Source organism: Felis catus, chromosome C2 (genome assembly GCF_018350175.1).
Source record: "Felis catus isolate Fca126 chromosome C2, F.catus_Fca126_mat1.0, whole genome shotgun sequence".
Taxonomy (NCBI): domain Eukaryota; kingdom Metazoa; phylum Chordata; class Mammalia; order Carnivora; family Felidae; genus Felis; species Felis catus.
Window position 1 is genome coordinate 126,260,161 of NC_058376.1, and position 21,209 is coordinate 126,281,369.

At 34.6% G+C, this 21,209-nt stretch overlaps 1 protein-coding gene across 3 annotated transcripts in view; it reads left to right on the plus strand.

The window, feature by feature from the left end:
- The window catches only part of STAG1 (stromal antigen 1), a 410,325-nt gene that overhangs the window by 135,508 nt on the left and 253,608 nt on the right, over nucleotides 1–21,209 (plus strand). For 2 of the 3 annotated variants that reach the window (XM_023260539.2, XM_045036401.1), the window contains one exon: nucleotides 6,013–6,177. In XM_023260539.2, the coding sequence (XP_023116307.1) occupies nucleotides 6,013–6,177 (165 nt within the window). Of the gene's footprint in view, nucleotides 1–3,519; nucleotides 3,622–6,012; nucleotides 6,178–21,209 lie in introns of all 3 variants that reach the window. The other variant, XM_019810669.2, reaches the window with a different exon arrangement.

The window sequence follows — 21,209 nt, forward strand, 5'->3', positions numbered from 1 at the left end:
TCATGACCTCAGCTGAAGTTGGACATTCAACCAACTAAGCCACCCAGGCGCCCAGATCACTGTGTATTATATATAAATATTGACTCACTTTGTAGTACACCTGAAACTAATATAATATTGCTACACTTCGGTGAAAACAAAAATGTAAATCTCTATACCCATTAAACAGTAACTCCCTATTCCTGCTTTCCTTAGCCCCCCAGCAGTCACCATTTTACTTTTTGTTTCTGTGATTTTTTTGCTAAGTACATCATATAAGTAGAATCATACAAATATTTGGCTTTTATGACTCGCTTCTTTCGTTTAGCATAATGTCCTTCAGGTTTATCCATGTTATAGATTATGCCAGAATTCCCTTCTTTTTTAAGGCTGAAAAATATTTCATTGTGTGTATATACCACATTTGCTTATCCATTCATGGCATCAAATGGACACTTGGGTTGTTTCCAAGCTTGAACTACTGTGAATGATGTTGCTGTGACAATGAGTGTACTAATAACTTTTTGAGTCCCCGCCTTCAGTTCTTTTTGGTATATATTTATTTGAGTTATTGGTCAATTATATGGTGATTCTATTTTTAATTTTTTGAGGAATTGATGTACAGTTTCCCACAATGGCCATACCATTTTACATTCCCATTAACAGTGCAAGAGTTCTAATTTCTCCACATCCCCTCTAAGAAGTTTTTTCTCTTTTTATCACTAGGTGTGAGGTTCCATTTCATTGTAGTTTTGATTTGCATTTCTCTAATGATTAGTGATATTGAGCATTTTTTCTTGTGTTTAATGGGCTTTGGATATCCTCTTTGGAGAAATGTCTGTTCAAATTCTTTGCCAATTTTCAAATCAGGTTCCTTGTCTTGTTGAGTTTTAGTAGTTCTTTATATATTCTGGATATTAATCCATTATCAGATATATGATTTGCAAATATTTTCTCCCATTCTGTGGGTTGCCTTCTGCTCTTTACCCACTGGATGGTTTTGGCACCCTTGTCGAAAATTATTAAAACATATATGTGAGGGTTTGTTTCACATATATAGGCTATTCTATTCCACTGGTTTGTATGTTTGCTTTTATGCCAACACCACACTGTTTTGATAGTGTAGCTTTGTAGTAAATTTTGAAATCAGGAAGTATGTATCTTCCAGTGTTGGTTTCTTTTTCAGAATTGGTCATTTGAGATCCTTTGAGATTCTCTTTGAATTATAGAATGGGTTTTTCTGTTTCTGCAAAAAAGGTCATTAGGATTTTGGTAGAGATTGCATTAAATCTGTATGTTGGTTGCTTTAGGGAATATTGACATCTTAATATTAACTCTTCAAGTACCTGAACATAGAATGGGTTTCCATGTATTTATTCTTTAGTTTCACATGCAGTTTGTTCAGATGATGTCTAAGAAATGAATAGTATTGTTTGCCTCTTAGGAAAGTAGATGGTGGCTTAAGGGCAGGAGTGGGCATGTTTTCATTGTAAAAGTTTAATCACCTTTTAAATTTTGGGCCATGTGAATGTATTATTTAATGAGGAAAAATAACATTTCCCCCTTGCTCTCATCACACACACACACATGTGCCTACACATACGTGCACACACACACTTGTATGCATACACAATACTGGGAAAATCCTATCACTCTAAAGAGTGAGCACAGAAACAAGACTTATTAGGAGGAGCCAAAATCTAGAGTCCAGGCAAAAAGAATGAATGTGTGAAATAATGCTGGATTTAGGCAACTTAAAATTTATCATCCTGTAAAGAGGGAGCTGATATGGTAGATGACTGAACAAGTAGTAAATGATAACTTTATTTGCCATGCTGAGGAGTTTGGGTTTTTTATTGATTGCTGGTTATGAGGGTGACTAAAGAGCAGAGAAATAAACAGGGAAGTGATGGGATTAGGTTTGTATTACAAGAATTAATGTGTTTATAGTATTAGAATAGTGTGGAATTATTCAGCAGAAATAGAATATGAGCTGCATCTGCAACTTAATATTTTCTAGTGAGTTAGAAAAAAATGGGTAATGCAATTAATTTAATCAGTATAATATGTTATTTCATCATGTAATCAATATAGCATGATAAATGAGATTTCATATGTGATTTTTCATAAATCTTTACAATCTTGAGGATATTTTATACTTACTGCACATTTCATTTTTGACTAGTTATATTTCAAGTGCTCAATTTGCTACATGAGAGTAGTGGTTACCATGTTAGAGAGTACAAGTATACAGAATCAGAGTGTAGTTAGAAGACAGTATCTGTTCCAGTAATTGGAACAGAAAAATTTAATGTCAAGAATGATTAATTATTAAAAAGTCCTTAATCATTTGTCATTCTGGAGTTGCAAATTAAGACAACAATGAGACAACAACTTTATACCTATTATAATGGCTGAAATCCAAAAACCTGACAAAGGTACAAAGCTGTCAAGGTTACAAAGCATCAAGAACTCTCATTCATTGCTGGTGGCAATGCAAAATGTTACAGCTACTTTGGAAAACAGTTTGGCAGTTTTTTACAAAGCTAAACGTGGTTTTATCATATGATTCAATAATCACGCTTCTAGATGCTTACATAACTCATTTGAAAATTATGTCTGCACAAAATCCTGCACGTGAATACATATAGCAGCTTTATTCCTAATTGTCAAGAAATGGTAACCAGGATGTCCATCATTGAGTAAATGGGTGACAGAATGTGTACTTTCAGACAATGGAATATTATTTAGGAATTAAAAATTTAGCTATTTAGCCACTAAAAAACATTCATAAATCTTAAATGCATATTGTTAAAGGGAAAGATACCAGTCTGAAGAGGCTACATAATATATGATTTAATTATATGACTTTCTATAAAAGCCAAACCTATAGTTAGGTAAAAGAATTCATTGTTTGCCAAAGAGAAGTGGGAGGATTGAATGGGAGAAGCACAGGGATTTTTTAAGGTGGTGAAACACTTCCCTGCGATACCATATTGTACATACATGGCACTATGCATTTGTTAAAACTCATTGAGCTTTACAGAAAAAGTGAATTTTATGAATACAGATTTAAAAAAGTCACTTAGGAGTTTAAGTGGATACCAGGATGGAATGTAGAATATGATAAAGCATTCTAATGCTGTTTGAAGTATTTGAAACAATGTCACTGAGGGAAGTTGGGCAGGAAGTTGCTGACTTAAGTAACTTTTGAAATGAATCTGTAAGACTAAAATCAAAGAAACTATATTGTATATATAAGCATTGTAATCTAGTTAATAAAATTGTTTCTGTTGGGGTATGATTTAACAGCTCTAATACTATTTCATTTGTATACCAGTGGGCACCAGGTTTCTCACTGTTGAGGCGGGACCATATTGATTAGTAATGCAGAAGATGCGTACATATGGTAATGTATTAGAGGTGGACATACCAATATGAATTTATATTTAGCTTAACATAGATAATATATCATTACATACAGAGATATTTATAGTTATGTGTATGTCTGTGGAACATGTATTTCTTTGTCCTCTTAAGAGCCTAGAAGAAGGACACAGTATCAAGGAGCAAAACCTAGCCCAGATCTTCATCTCTAATGTCATTCTCCAGTAAAAGGAACCAGAGCTCCTTGGAATATTGGTTGGTTCTAAAATTGAGGAAGGGGATATACAAGATGAGCCTGCAGAATATTGTGCTGCCGGAAGGTAAACAGTAAGACACCCATAGATGAGAATATGTGAAATGAATGCAGGAGCCATGAAAGATTTCCCAGTGGTCAGATCTGAAACAGGCTGAGCAACAGAATAAAAGTGTTGAATTATACCCCAAAGTATAAAATAAATTTTGATGAGTCCATTACTTTAAATAATTGAATAAATGAGTGAGAACAAAAATCCCATACTAAAAATTCCTAAGTAATTTGTGTAAATACTACCCTCCCCCCCCACCCAAGAAGGTGGAGTATAACTCCCTGCCCCTTACATGTGGGATGCACATACTGTCTTTCTTCCAAAGGTACATTGGAAAGAGGAGGGAAAGTAACTTTACAGTGGGGAAATCTAACAAATATCGCCTCAGTCAAATGATTAAGGTCAACATTTACAGTAAGAAATCATTATGGTAGTATATACCTTTGATATGAGGTCATAAAAATAACACTTTATCTCTTACATCTTCCTCTTAAAACCCTTAAGCCCAGTGTAGTGATGAGAAAAACATCAGACAAAACCTAGTTGAGGAACGTTGTTTAAACACCTGACCAGTAATCCTCAAAACTGTCAAAGTCACCATAAAACCAGGGAAAGCCTGTCAAAGCCAACAGGAGCTTAGGGAGACATGACATAAATGTAATACGGTATCCTGGATGCAATTCTGGAACATAAAAAGGTCATAAGGCAAAAACCTAAGAAAATCTGAACTAAGTATGGACTTTTGTTAATCTATCAGTATTTGTTCACTATCTGTATCAGATGTACCATACAAGTGGTAAGGAGGTAATAATAAGGGTAAGTGGATATGATGTATTTGGAAATGTTCTGTACTGTCTTCAGTTTTTTTTGTAAATCTAAAACTGTTCTAAAATGATATACTTAAAAATAAATAGTAAATTTATTGTGTATTAATCCACACACAAAAATGGCTGTAAGACTGTTAACTAAGAGAAGTTAAAAGAGTACTATGAAGAATACAAGAATAGAAAGTGAAGGGAGCACATACTTTAAGTAGGGAGGGAAGTCTCTACATGCCATACTTTGTAGTGTTCCTCCAATGCCCTCTAGTTACAAAGCCAAACACTGCAGCAGATAAGAAAAATGTTTACAGGGTCCAGCTCCAGGATCACAATGTGGGACAAATAAGGGTAGATTTGGAGATGAGGGATAAATTGATAATTTGATAACTGAAACAGGCTATTGTGAGAATGAATTAAATCCCTCAAAAATGAGTATAAAGATTGAGAAAAAAGGTGTTAAATAGAGACCCAAGGTAACCCTAACAGGTAAGACAGATAGGGAGGGAAAAGATATCTGAAAGGAGAGGATGAAATCATGTGGCTTGTTGAAAGAGTTTCAAGACATGTCTGTTACATTTAGCAACACTATTTTCATTGGTAAGTTTGGTGAAGCAGCAACTGTGATGAGTTTATATATGAATGAAATTTATGGGAATGATAGTAGTGACTGTGGCCAGTTATCTCAAATTACCCTTGGCTGAAAGGTGAGACATAGATAAGGTGGGTATAGCTGATGTTGACTTTTTTTTGAAAAATTGGGGGATGGGAACATGGGATGTGATGTGATGTTAATTGAAGAGTAAATTCTGTCAGGCAGGAATATTTGTTTAATTTATTGTTGAATTTCTAGTACCTAGAATAGCTATAAGTATGTTCACTATATATTTGTTACATGACTAGATAAGAAATATTTGGGGACCTCTGTAGAGAGAGAAGTTGAATATACAGTATTTCCAAGCAATGTTTTATTGAATAAAGTTTCTGAAGAAATAGGAAAGAATTGAAAGTATAAAGAGGGAGATGTCAAAAGAGGGCGTGATTAAAATCTTCAGCATTGGCATTATTGTTGTGTAAAACACTAAATCTTTATAAATTTTCCTGTCTTATATAGCTTAAACTACCATTTGCACTTTATTTTTTTTTTAATTTTTTTTTTCAACGTTTTTTATTTATTTTTGGGACAGAGAGAGACAGCACGAACGGGGGAGGGGCAGAGAGAGAGGGAGACACAGAATCGGAAACAGGCTCCAGGCTCTGAGCCATCAGCCCAGAGCCTGACGCGGGGCTCGAACTCACGGACTGCGAGATAGTGACCTGGCTGAAGTCGGACGCTTAACCGACTGCGCCACCCAGGCGCCCCCCATTTGCACTTTAATTTACGGAAAACAAATTGTAAAGCTTCCTTTGGTCAGGAATTAAGTCTCTTATGTGTAGTAGTTCTTAGTACCTTTCACCGGTACTTTGCATAAAAGCAAAGTGTACCTGTATTTAATTGAATTTTTTCCTCATCTTTTATTCAGTCTACAAACAAGAAACCTCGAAAATCTCCAGGAGAGAAGAGTAGAATTGAAGCTACTGTTAGAGGAACAGGCCGTGGAAGAGCTAATGGGCACCCTCAACAGAATGGTGAAGGGGAGCCTGTCACACTATTTGAAGTGGTGAAATTGGGGAAAAGTGCAATGCAGGTAAATTTTAAGTATTTTTGTTTTATTTACAAAGCAGTACAGTCAGTAATCTATGTGGAGAACCTGTTAAGTGATGTTTTATATATTCCTGCTGATGGTATAATTAAGAAGTTTAAGTTTGTCTTTGTTTTACTTGTTTTGTAAACACTGTCAGAAAGGCATTTTGTTTAATGGTAAGACGCACTTTCGATTACAGTGTACTGAGTAAAATGACTTACATATGATAGCTGCCTAAGAGAAGATTTATTGCTGTAGTCTATTTTTTAGAATTTCACTTAATATAAGTAACATATGTGTATTGAACAATATTTAAAAGAAAAAAGGCTATAAAATAGAATTCCTATGTAGTGAACTAGGAATAACCACAATTAATAGTTCATGATTATTTTATGTGTGCATGTGATTTTATAACCTTCTTACTCTCTCCTCTCTCATTAACAAATATTAAGTATTCTGCAAAAGCTCTTATTTATTGACTTCTAACTAATTCATTATAAGGATAAACCTTATTTTACTATTCTTTTAGTACGTCCTTGCATTTTTTTTTTTACTGTTACAGAATTTATTCATTGTTCGTGTTTATGTCTTCAGATCTTTTTTCATTTTATTTATTTACTTAAAAAAATATTTTTAAGGTTTATTTTTGAGAGAGAGAGAGAGAGAGAGAGAGAGAGAGAGAGAGAGAGAGACAGAGTGCAAGCCAGGGGAGGGGCAGAGAGAGAGGGAGACACAGAATCTGAAGCAGGCTCCAGGCTCTGAGCTGTGAGCACAAAGCCCAATGTGGGACTCGAACCATAAACTGAGACATCATGACCTGAGCCGAAGTCAGACGCTTACCCAACTGAGCCACCCAGGAGCCCCTCTTTTTTTCATTTTAAAACACTAGAGGTAAAGTAATTTGGTGAAAGGGTATTTCTTAACTGTGTGATAAATATTATATTACTCCCCCCAAAATTTTACTGGTGTATCTTTCACCAGAAGTGTGCCTAGCAACACTTAAATTTAGGAATTATTTCATAACATACGTGAAAATTGTAATCCAGAATAATTTGCATTTCTTTGATCACCAGTGATTGATAAAAGTTATATATTTTTATTCACTATTTGCTCATTTTTGATACTTCATTTTTAATTTCTTTAAAATTAGGTAATTTATGGGGGTGCAACAACACAGATGAACCCAGAGGGTGTTATGCTAAGGGAATTAAGTCAGAGAAAGACAAATACTATATAATTTCACTTACATATGGAATCTAAATTAACAAAACAGAAACAGATGCTAATATGCAAAACTAATGGTTGCTGGGGGGGTGGGGGAACCAGATAGGTGAAAGGGATTCAGAAATACAAACCTCCAATTATAAAATAAACTCCTAAGGATGAAAAAATACAGCAAAACGAATACAGTCAATATTGTAACAATTTTGTATGCTGACAGACATTAATTATACTTACCATGGCAAGCATTTCATAATTTATGTAAATGTTAAATCAATATGCTATACACCTGAAACTATTATACATCAACTATACTTCAATTTAAAAAAAAAGGGGGGGGGAGAGGTTGTTTTATAAAGATAAGCATATAGATCAATGGAAAAGAACGGAGTCCAGGAATTTTTACCTTTATGGCCAATTCATTTTGCACCAAAGTGCCAGGACAATTCAACGGAGACAGAATAGTCATGTCAATAAATGTGAGATAAGGATGAATTTTGACCCTGACCTCACACTATAGACAAAAATTTTATATGTATCACAGACCTAACATAAAAGAGACTGGACAAAATATTCATAACTTTGTATTATTACACAGAGTTCTTACATAGGACAATAAAAGTATAATCTGCAAAGGAAACAAACTGAGTTTTTGGAATTCAACACTTAAAACATTTGTTTCTTAATGGTGACATTTGAAGTGAAAAAAGAAGAGCCATAAGACTAGAAGAAAATACCTGCAAACTACATATTTAATAAAGGACTCGTATTCAAAATATATAAAGAACTCTTACAACTCAAAACCCAATTATAAAAGGAGCAAAAGATCTAAATAGACATTTCAGCAAAGAAGATACACATAGGAAGATGCTTGGGTGCTTCAGTTGGTAAAGCATCCGACCTTGACTCAGGTCATGATCTCATAGTTTGTGAGTCTGAGCCCCGTGTCAGGCTCTGTGCTGACAGCTCAGAGCCTGGAGTCTGCTTCTGATTCTGTGTCTCCCTCTCTCTCTGCTCCTCCCCCACTCATCCTCGTCTCTCAAAAAAAGTATTAGAAAAAATGTTTTGTAAAAGACATACATATGAATAACATGTACATGAAAAGATGCTCAACATGATTTAGTCAGCATTGAAATACAAATAAAACCACAATGAGTTACTACAACATACCATAAAAATGACCATAATGAAAAAAACTGAAATACTCAAGGGTTGACAAGGATGTGAAGAACATGAAACCCTGAATATATTGCTTGTGGTAATGTAAACTGGTAGTCATTTTGGAAAAAAATTTGGCAATTTCTTAAAAACTCATAAGCTTATCAGACCCAATAATTCCACTCTTATGAAAAACTTTGTTCACACAGAGAGTGATACACAAATGTTCACAGCATTATTTATGACAGCCAAAAAGTTGAAACAACATAAACATCCATCAACTGATAGATGGATAAAATGTGGTATATCCATGTAACATTATTCAGCAATAAAAAAATGACAACTGACACAAAGTACAATATGAATCGACCTCAAAAAAAATTAAGTGAAAAATGATACAAAAACCGTAGAGACAGAAACTCAGCAACACCATCAAGCAAAATAACATTCACATTATAGGGATCCCAGAAAGAGAAAGGGGGACAAAAATTTACTTGAATAACTGAAAACTTCTCAAATCTGGGGAAGAAAACAGAAATCCCGATCAAGGAGGCACAGAGAGTCCCCAACAAAATCAAGCAAAGGAGGTCCACACCAAAGCCTTGTAACTAAAATGGCAAAAAGCAGCAATAAACAGAACATTTTAAAAGCATTTAAAAAGAACAGTTAGATACAAAGGAAACCCCTTAAGAGTATCAGCTTTATCAGTTTCACCAGGAACTTCACAGGACAGACAGTAATGGCATGATATATTCAAAGTGCTAAAAGAGGGGCATCTTGTGGCTCAGTCTGTTGGGCGTCTGACTTCGGCTGAGGTCAAGATCTCACAGTTCCTGAGTCTTAGCCCCATGTCAGCTCTGTGCTCACAGCTCAGAGCCTGGAGCCTGCTTCAGATTCTGTGTCTCCCTCTCTCTCTGTTCCTCCCTAGCTCACACTCTCTCTCAAAAATAAACATTAAAATTTCTTTTTAAATTAGGTAATTTATGAAACAGATTTACTCTTACAACTTTTTATTTAGTATACTTTTTATTTTCTCCCTGTATATCCTTTTGCGTTAAGGGAGTTTAGTCTTTACTGCTTTTTATGTATGTTACCAGATTGATATGATCAGGAGTCTTGGAATTTGTGTGGGAAGGGAGGGAGGTGGAATAGTGTGATGATGCTAATGGTAAAAGAAACACTGAACTTCCAGTTATCTGAAGGAATGAACAAACTATAAGTTACATAAATAAGATTTAAAAATAATAGATGTTTTATTTTTGAGATCTGCCTTATGGCACAAGTAGAAAAATGAAGGAAGTTTATTTTTATGTGTAAATTTAAACATTGCATTTCTGTACTTTCATTTTTTTTCAAGTAAAACTTTATTTTGCAAGATATTTGTATATATAAAGATACTTTTAATGTATATAGTATTAAAGGTCAATACCAGCTTTTTAAAAATATGAAAACATCTTTAATATTTAAATGTTTGTTTATTTTTGAGAGACAACGAGCACAAGCAGGGGGAGGGGCAGACAGAGAGAAGGAGACACAAAATCTGAAGCAGGTTCCAGGCTCTGAGCTGTCAGCACAGAGTGCAGTGCAGTACTGGAACCCACAGACCGTGAGATTATGACCTGAGCCGAAGTTGGATGCTTAACCGACTGAGCCAACCATGCGCCCCAAAATCCTTGAAATTTAATGTCAGTAAAATCTGGCCTAGTATTTGAAACAAAACAGGAACTAAAACAAATTTTTCATTTTTGTCCAGAGTTCTATATTTTTTATTCTTATTACTCTTCCCTAATGCTACTTCATACTAACAATCTTTGCTTAAATTCTTTTGAACCCACATTTTGTGAAAGGTAAAGATAAGTAGTTCAGACACTAATGCTTTCCATAATTTGGTTTTAACCCACCTTTTCAACTTTTTGTCTCTATTCTTCCTTGACCTCTGCCTCAAACATTTTTTACTTTGGTATAATTTTTTATTATTCATATTATATTTTTGTTTCCTAGCTATGTTCAAATTAATCTACAAACTTCTGTGATTTTTTATTTTTCATTCAGCATTCTATTGTGGGATTTTTTTTCCTCTGTGAATTTACTTTGTAATTTTTAATGTTTGTATACTGTTTCTTAACATGGCTTGGCCATGATTTATTTAAACAGTTTTTATTTGGGTTGCTTTATTCTTAAAAAAGAAGTAAGGTACAAACTACACTACTAAAACTAATTTACTATCCATATAAACTAGAATAGTTTTATTCTATTAAAAATAGTACTTCTTTGAATCCTCCTATATCCTCCTGAAATCTACATGTGGGAGTGTTTTTGTAACAAATTCCTGAAAGTAGTTGCTGAATAAAGGGAATACATGTTTAAAAAATTGATAAGATTCTTTTGTTGAAAGTAGCACACTAATCTTGCTGTTTATTACCTCATTTCAAACAGAAAGTAATGATAGATAAAATTTTAGGGGCGCCTGGGTGGCACAGTCGGTTAAGCGTCCGACTTCAGCCAGGTCACGATCTCACAGTCTGTGAGTTCGAGCCCCGCGTCAGGCTCTGGGCTGATGGCTCAGAGCCTGGAGCCTGTTTCCGGTTCTGTGTCTCCCTCTCTCTCTGCCCCTCCCCCGTTCATGCTCTGTCTCTCTCTGTCCCCAAAAAATAAATAAACGTTGAAAAAAAAAATTAAAAAAAAATTAAAAAAAAGAATGCAGACATTAATGAGTTTAGAAACTAAATGTTTCTGTGCTTAAAGTAGAAGATAACATATAATGATAAATAGTATTGGGTTTAGTGTAGAGAAGCAGGTACTTGTAGCCAAGAGTTTGGTTCTTGTGTGTTAAAAGGAATAAAAATGTTTCATGAAACATAGAGGAATAGAGTCAGGCTAATTACATGAAGCCAGGGCCTAACATGAGTCTCTACACTTGCAAAGGAGTCTGAAGAAAGCCACTGATAACTGCCACATAAGCTAAAGCTTCTGTTTAGGGTGATCATATATCTCAGGATACCTTTCAAACCCCCTAGTTTATGCTTATTGTCTATGTAGTTATTAATAGTAGAGACCTTTTTAATACTCAGGAGGGTCTTCATTTGGATAATAACTTGCTCTAAAACTTCATTAATGGGAAATCAAGGGCTAAAGAAAGGGAGAAGGCAGACAGTTCTTAAAACCAGGACCTGGATTGAAATGTCTGCTTCACTTACGGTGACTGGGTCTTTAAAAATTCACAATATTACCCTAGAGCAGGAAGTTCTAAGCCCACATTATATGATCTAGTTCTGCAGTGGAATGACCACAATGAGCAGAGGTGATCACAAAAACTTTAGATGGAGAGGGATGAGTAGTAAAAGAAATAAATAAGTATATTTAAGATACTGGAGAGATGAAAGAAGAAATTGTATGTAACACAAAAAGGGGGTAAATTTAGTAAATTAGTTTTGCTGAAGGAAATGGATGTCATCAAATGTAGAATTCAGGAATTGACCTTCATTAGGCATTCATTTATAATGTAGCCCAGAGAAGTAAGTAGGAAACAGCAGCTGTGAAGGGTTCCAGAATATGCCAGAGGAGGAAGTCAAAGGGAATAGAAAAGACATTGTTTTTTGAAGAGATAATTTTGGAAAAATTTCTTTGACATATTTCCTCAGATCTAGAGTTTGTTCTCAGAAGTGAGCAAGGTAAGTGAAAATAATTACATAGCTCTTAATGTATAGTAAAACCGCAGAACAGGGAGGATTAAAAGAAAATCTTGAAATACTTCATCAAGGAATACTTGATCCTATTGTCTGACTCCAGTACATGTAATATTGAAATACAAAAAATAAATTCCCCTTCTAAATTATACTTACAAATGTAAAAAGGTACTTTTAAGTAATTCATGTGATAAAGAGGAAATATACAGAGTTGAGTGAATATTAGTGAAAGTACTGCTAGTAAAAATAGTGGGACCAGCTAAAGTACTACTTAAATAAATATACTGTCTTAAATGTATTAATATTAGCAAAAGCAGTAGAAACTAGAAGAAACAGCAAATCTAAAAGTACTTAGGAAGAAAGATAATTAAAAAAAATTTTTTTTTTCAACGTTTATTTATTTTTGGGACAGAGAGAGACAGAGCATGAACGGGGGAGGGACAGAGAGAGAGGGAGACACAGAATCAGAAACAGGCTCCAGGCTCTGAGCCATCAGCCCAGAGCCTGACGTGGGGCTCGAACTCACGGACCGCGAGATCGTGACCTGGCTGAAGTCGGACGCTTAACCGACTGCGCCACCCAGCCGCCCCAGGAAGAAAGATAATTAAAGTAGAAATGGAAATTAAATAGAAAAAGTAGTAGAAAATTAAATAAAAATATTAACAATTTGAGGTCAATACATTTTTAAGACCTAGAGGTTTTGTCTTACAAATGCAAGGATAGTTTAGTATTAGCAAATCTTTTACTATAATATACCAAATGGAAGCGGGAACCGAGCCTTATCTGAATTGATGCGAAATGTTTAGAAAAAGCATTTGATAAAATTTAGGTGATGCTTGTGATGAACAATAACTCTTGGTGAATTAGGAACAAGAGAGAAGCTCCTTATGTAGGTAAGGGAGATATAATATTATTTATATTCACAGAATACATAATTGTCTTTGTAGAAATTTTGGGATAAATGGTCTTTGTAGACCATTAGAACTAATGAAAGTGTTCATTGGGCACAATTCCTAGAGAGAAAATAAACATTAAAAAAAAAAATCAGCCTTCTGTATAGCAGTAATAATCAATTAGAACATGTGATAGGAAATAAGAGCCCATTCAAATAAAGTACTGAGGATGAGAGAATAAAATTTTGGCTGTAACAGTGTAAAACACTGTGTCACACTCATCAGATTGAGCAACATTAAAAGGATGGAAGATGCTAAGAGTCAGTAAGGCACTAGAGTGCCAACTGTTCTGAGTATAAATATGAAATAACCCCTTTGGAGAAAAATTTGGCAGTATTAAGAAAAGTTGAATGACCTATTCATTTTGCATTCATTTGGTAAACATATAAGGAGTACCTACACTGTGGAAGCCACTTTTTTTTCTTTCTTTTTTTTTTTTTGAAGAAAAAAATTACTTTGAAGAAAAGCAATTCAATTCCTAGATGTAACCTCTAGAGAAATTTTGGTATATATAAAGGAGGCAAATGCAGAATTTTTATTGCTGTTTTGTTTGTAACAGCAAAAAATTTTAAAAAACCCTAAATGTTTATGAAAAGGACAATTGATAAATAAAATGTGGTATATTGGAACACTTAAATTCTCTATAGTGATTGAACTAGAGCTCTAGGCACCATTATGGATATATTTCAGAAATGCATTTTCTTTTTTTTATTTTTATTTTTTTAATACGAAATTTATTATCAAATTGGTTTCCATACAACACTCAGTGCTCATCCCAACAGGTGCCTTCCTCAATGCCCATCACCCACTTTCTCCTCCCTCCCTCCCACCCCCCATCAACCCTCAGTTTATCTTATGGTTTGCCTCCTTCCCTCTCTGTAACTTTTTTCCCCCCATCCCCTCCCCCATGGTCTTCTGTTAAGTTTCTCAGGATGCACATAAGAGTGAAAACATATGGTATCTCTCTTTCTCTGTATGACTTAGCATAACACTCTCCAGTTGCATCCATGTTGCTACAAAAGGCCATATTCCATTCTTTCTCATTGCCAAGTAGTATTCCCTTGTATATATAAACCACAACTTCTTTATCCATCAGTTGATGGACATTTAGGCTCTTTCCATAATTTGGCTATTGTTGAAAGTGCTGCTATAAACATTGGGGTACAAGTGCCTCTATGCATCAGCACTCCTGTATCCCTTAGGTAAATTCCTAGCAGTGTTATTGCTGGGTCATAGGGTAGATCTATTTTGAATTTTTTGAGGAACCTCCACACCGATTTCCAGAGTGGCTGCACCAATTTGCATTCCCACCAACAGTGCAAGAGGGTTCCCATTTCTCCACATCCTCTCCAGCATCTATAGTCTCCTGATTTGTTCATTTTAGCCACTCTGACTGGATGAGGTGGTATCTCAGTGTGGTTTTGATTTGTATTTCCCTGATGAGGAGTGACGTTGAGCATCTTTTCATGTGCCTGTTGGCCATCCGGATGTCTTCTTTAGAGAAGTGTCTATTCATGTTTTCTGCCCATTTCTTCACTGGATTATTTGTTTTTCAAGTGTGGAGTTCGGTGAGTTCTTTATAGATTTTGGATACTAGCCCTTTATCCGGTATGTCATTTACAGATATCTTTTCCCATTCCGTCAGTTGCCTTTTAGTTTTGTTGATTGTTTCCTTTGCAGTGTAGAAGCTTTTTATCTTGATGAGGTCCCAATACTTCATTTTTGCTTTTAATTCTCTTACCTTTGGAGTGTGTTTTTAAAGGAGAAAGCAAGCTACAGAATGATACATAATACATTGTTCCACTTACGTAAAATGAGATTATTTAAAATCAAGTTGTTGATACTGGTTACTTACTGAGAAGATAGGATAAAGAGAATGGGATTAGAGAGTTGTATGTGGGGTGCTACAACTGAAACTGAAAGAGAAACAAAAAGAAACAAGTGTGGTTGTAAAATGTTAAGTGTTTTTGAACCTGAGTGCTCTTTACCTTCCTTTCAAGTTTATTATCTGAAATAAAAATAGGTGTTTTTGAAATGCTTCCCCAAAGGAGGACTTCTGTGTTCAGTGTGTTTGGAAAAGGACCATATCCCTTCCCCTTTGGAGAGGTACAAAATGTGAAGGCTTTGATAAAATTTGTATTAAAGGACCTGATTTCTTTTGTTTATTCAGCATCCTTGATTCCTACAACTATTTATGACTTTACTGTCGTCTTATCTTTTCTCCTGATCAGAATTGTAAAGAATCCATTTCACTAGCTAAATAGAGACTTGTGTACCTCCTATAATCCAAGGCTTTATATTCAGAACTAAAACCACACTTTCATCCTCATGGAATATATTCTCGTGGGAAAAAGATGTAATAGAATGCTTTAGTGAAAGGGATATACAGGGTGGGTTGAAAACACTAAAAGTTCACTTAGGCCTGTCTAGAAACAGGGTCATGGAAGGCCTTGCCTGAATAGATAAAACTTGAACTGAGACTTGACAGAGGAGTAGGAATTAGCTATGCAGCTGCAGAGAGTATTTCTTACAGTAGAAACAGGACAAGATGAGATCTATACCTCTTACCACAGATGGCATAAGATATTCTAGTAAAAATAGAGCTGAGAGAGGTTAGATTATGAACATTGAGTGTTTTGACTTTTTATGAAATTGATGGCATTTTACAATGAAAAAGACTTCATCGTATTAGCATATTTAGAAATACTTTTCTGGATGCAGATTAGATAATGATTTGGAGGGTGTAGGGCTTGAATCAGACTTTTTTTCTTACTAATCTAGTTTTTTTACTGATCCGATTGGAAAGAAATGCAAGTTCAAATTTATAGAGTATCAGTGAGGATGAAGAGGAACTGACAGATTCTATAAATATTAAGGCTTTGGAATGATTCTGAAAGATGAGAAAAAGGAAGGAATCTAAGATAATTTCTAGTTGTTTGACTTGGTGGTGTTCACTGAAAGAAAATTTGCATGAGGAGAGGTGTTGGAGGATAGGTATGGGAATAATTTGGTTTGGGCATTTTGACTTTGAAACACATGTTGAATTTTGGAGCATTCATGCTACTTAATGTAATGGATATTTGTCATTGTAGTAGTTATGAGCTTAGTCAGCATTTAAATGAGTGTCTGTAATCCATTGGCATTTGAATTTTGTACCTTCAGATGTCAACTAAAAACGTTGGATTTACATTTTATTCATTCAACAAAAATTCACCAAAAGCCGATTATTTTCTGGCATTGGGTTAGGTGCTAGAGATATAAATGAACTAAACTTGCCCGATCCTTGCCTTCATAGATTTTCTAATCATACAAGGGAAAGGAAATCCATCCTACTAATCAAATGATCTGGTAATATGTCATGAGAAACTATAGATTAATAGTAATCATCTTAGTGTACTGATAATAACTTCTATAAATAAGAAATTGGAGTCAGACTGTAAATCAAATGTACATAATGACACAGTTTAGTCTTCTCGTTGCTTTTTTTAAAAATATAATTTATTGTCAAATTGGTTTCCATACAACACTCAGTGCTCATCCCAACAAGTGCCCTCCTTAATGCCCATCACCCACTCCCCCAATCAACCCTCAGTTTGTTCTCATTATTCATGAGTCTCTTATTGTTTACCTCTTTCTCTCTGTAACTTTTTCCCCCTTCCCCTCCCCCATGGTCTTCTGTTAAGTTTCTCAAGATCCACATATGAGTGAAAACGTATGGTATCTTTCTCTGACTCTGAAAGGAAAACTGGTGTTATCCATTTAAATATGATTGCCATGTGTCTGGGTGGCTCACTTGGTTGAATAGCCGACTCTTGATTTTGGCTTAGGTCATGATCTCATGGTTTGTGGGATTGAGCCCTGTGTGATGAGCACAGAGCCTGCTTGGGATTCTTTTTGCCCCTCTACCACTCACTTCCTCTCTTAAAATAAATAAATAAATAACTTAAAAAGAAATATAATTGGAAAGAGATATGGGTGTCTTAGAGAATAGTCTGTCAAAGAGGGAGCTTTGTTCTGATGTAAAGAAAACTTGGACTTTTAAAGGACATTGATTTTTTCCTAGTCTCTAATTTACAAATGGAGTTGTTGCCAAATCTCAACATATAAAATGCAGAGGAATTCTTCCCCAAGATTTAGCTGAGTGCATTTTACTCTGTGACTACACCAAAGAATGTGAAAAAGTACCTTTGAGTTTATTTATTAAATCTTACCTGTTAACTTGTGTTTGAATTGCTAAGTTATGTAATGATTTCATGGAAATTGCATGCACCACTGAGTAATTACTAAAATGGATAAAAGTGTTAATATAATAACGTTTGAGTTTCTAAATGTTCATTGCAAAGCTTGAAAGTTTCAGTAAGTGTTAAGATCCTTGATGAGATGGACATTGCTAGCTCTGCCTATTTTGAGAAGAGGGTCAGGGATGAATTACTCTCCCAATAGAAAGCAGTCTCAATATATACTTCCATGGATGTCCCCTGCTCGTAATTTCTACAAGGATAAGAACTGGTCAGGATATTTCACAATTTAGAGCCTTAAAACTCTTAGGTTGTTTGAGAAGAAGAGTAAGGAAGTTCTAAACATAAACTTTGTCTCCAGTTTTTGTGTGTGTTTTGTTACATAGTATTTTAATTAGTTGTTTTTTCAAAGCACTTTAGTCTTGATTTCCCCTACTTTCTTAGAATGAAAAGTAATATATACAGAATGTTTTAGGGCAGTAAATGTAAACTGCTTATTTTATTTCATAACCATTTGAAAATCCTCAAATGATAGGTTGATATTCACTTAAAAGTAGGGTTTTTACTTAAAAGTAGGGTTTTGGGTTTGTTTGGTTTTTTTTTTTACACATAATTAGAATGTCTCTCTGAAATTAACTTTGTGGTATTTTAACCTGTTCTTAACAATTTAGCAGCTATATAAGAGTAATTCTACATGCTATAAAAGTTAAAATTCAAATGCATGATACACATAATTTCTCATTCTCTAACCATTCTGTACCAGAATTAGTGGTAGACATCTTCCTTTCATATAGTGATTCAGGGATCATGCTCCTTCCATTTTTTGGTCCCTCTTTCCTCTAGAGCCGTAATGTTGTTTGCATTCAGTGCGTGGAAGGATAGAGAGAATGGAGTAGTACCTACTTCTTAGAAGCTTTTGGCTATGAAGGTGATGGTGATTTGGGTAATGTAATTCATGGCTAGGTACTTGCTTTCCCATTTTTGTACACACTCTGGAAAGGAGAACACAAATCTGCATGCCACAGTTACTTTTAGGTAATTAGAGTGAAAGATATGCAGTAAATATTTTATTTTTTTCAGAAGACAGTACATTGTAAAAGCTGGTTAGTGCTAGGATAAGAGCATTAATTGTGTATGAGTTATTTAGAACTTAAGTCCTAAAAGCTAGGAAGTCTAAGAATTTTCATAGCCTCTATTCAGTTACATCCAAAGGTACCTACCAGTTTTCACATGTTTAGCTTTGGTAAATACATTGCTGTATTGTTCCAGTACTTATGTCAAGCTGTGCCTTAAACCTGGGTGTTCCAGGTATTATTAATTCTCTTCATGGTATCCCCTAATCTTCCAAAGGCATCATCCACATTTATGTCATCTTTTATGCAGATGTTCAAAGGCTGGACAAGTAAGTAAAGATATGACTGTTACTATCTGTATCTATATATATTTATATCAATATAATGGTTTTATTTTATGAAGTCATTTTTAGGAAAAATGCCTTTATGTACATTCTTACAAGTATTTGTATTATTATTAATATAAGAAATATGTTAATATAAGAAATAATACATGAAATGTGGTAATTTCTACTAGTTTTGTTATCAGAGAGGGGGACCTAACTTATTTTAATGTTTCTGGCTAAAATACCTTACTTATACTTTCAGTAATAATTGAGTGTGCTTGTACCATTTATTATGCTGTGTACTAACTTTAATCATATATAGTGCAGATCTCTTTCCCCTACCCACCAAAACACTTTACAAATTCTTTTTAAACTGAAGAAAATTATATATTATATATATGTTGAGGTAATTCCTTACTATATATTTGCTAGGCTTTGCATTCCATCATATCCATCCGTATTTCTTAGATTTATCTGCTATATCACTTCCTCATCATTCAGAACTAGGCATTTCACACCTTCACCCCATGCTATATACAACAGCAGGTTATTCTTCAGTTATTAAACACTGGCAGGATATCTTTTTTTAAGATGTTATTTTAAAAATCCTTTTAGATCTGTTTGTTTTTCTGGTATTTAGTCTCTTCATAAATTCCAGAAGGATTCCAGAAGGAATCCCAGATTAAGATGGAAGAGAAAAAATATAGCTAGGTTAACTTAAACTCCAGGTTTTCGGCTACTGGAGCAGACGTTCCAGGATAACGTTCTATTGGTGGTTGAAGCTAGCCTGAACACAAAGCAGTTGGAAGTAATTTAAGAGATTGAAAAGACATATTATAGGATTTAGGATAGGCTTTTTGTAGCATAATTATTAATAGCACCATCCTTCATCTTTTAGTAAGCGTCCTGTTTGTGTGACAAATTATATTATGAAAATTAGAGCTTGCTTTTCAGTGGCTTAATGTGGTTCTGATTCTGAAGGTATTTTATATTGAAGATATTTTATAAATAAAAATAGATATTTTATTGAGTTCTAGAATATGTTGTGTTAAAATTTAGGTTAAGGCTGGGAAAGAGATACAAGGAGAAGGATTCTGAGAAGTCATGCTTTGATCCAGGAAAGGCCTTGCCAAACATATGTAATGTCCCTTACCCCAAATTAATCATGTTCTTTTAATACATGTATTAGAAAACTTACCTAAGAAAGTGCTGCTTAGAATAAGATGCTTAGTTTAATAAAAACTCATTTGGACTTTTTTAGTTGATTTCTTTTGATACCATTATCTTTTATATTAAAGAAGGGATGTGACTGTATAAAGAAGCATAGCAAATTGAGAATGGTTCCACAAATTCTTTGATACTAATTCAAACAAAAGAGAAAAATATAGGCATGTAATAATGAGTGTCTCTTCCTCCTTTTTCCCCTTTTTTCTTACTATTAAATAGTTGGCATCCCATTCTGATCTCTCAAATTATATTTTGAGATTTGCTCGTTCATGAAATATTAACATCTTGAATTATTAAATTATAGAATCCAAACTTAAAGTCTAATATCATACCATTAGCAAGTAGCAGAGAACATTTGCTTTTATTTTTCATTAGCAGCTCCTGCTGATGGCATACTGAGAAATAGGGGGTAAAAGTTAACTATTATTTGAGAAGCCTCTTATTCAGTATGAGGCAAACTCCCTTAACTTTGCTCAAAGTGTGGGGGGCCTTCTCCAGTCTAGTTTAATGCGTGAACTTCTCTTATACCAGACACTAGGTACATACTTTGGATGCCTCCTTACTCCCCCTAGATTGTTTTTGATTATCAGGAAATATTGTAAGCACTTTTTGTATTCATTATATCACCTTCCATAGTAAAATGTATATAGTCAGCACCTAGTAAATTGTTGACAGAGTTTTTTTGATGTGTAATTTTAAAATATTACTACTTTTCTTATTTATCGTGCATTAAACTCTTATCAAAAAGCTAGGAAAAAATTTTAGAGGAAGAAAAGTACTACACCCATAATCCTAATTTTTGATATTTTGGTATAGGTGCTTCTGACTGGTTCAGTCAGAAGAACACATGACTATTGATCTTAGGGTTGTGAGTTCAAGCTCCACGTTGGATGTAGAGATTACTTAAAAATAAAATCTTTAGGGGCACCTGGGTGGCTCAGTCAGTAAGCCTCTGACTCCTGATTTCACATGGGTTATGATCCCCGGGTCATGATCCTGGTGTCGTGGGATTGAGCCCTGTGTCGGACTCTGTGCTGAGCATGGAACCTGCTTAAGATTCTCCTTGTCTCCCTTTGCCCCTTTCCCCTGCTCACGCTTGCTTTCTAAAAATAAATAATAAAATCTTAAAAATAATATTTTGGTGTATTTCTAT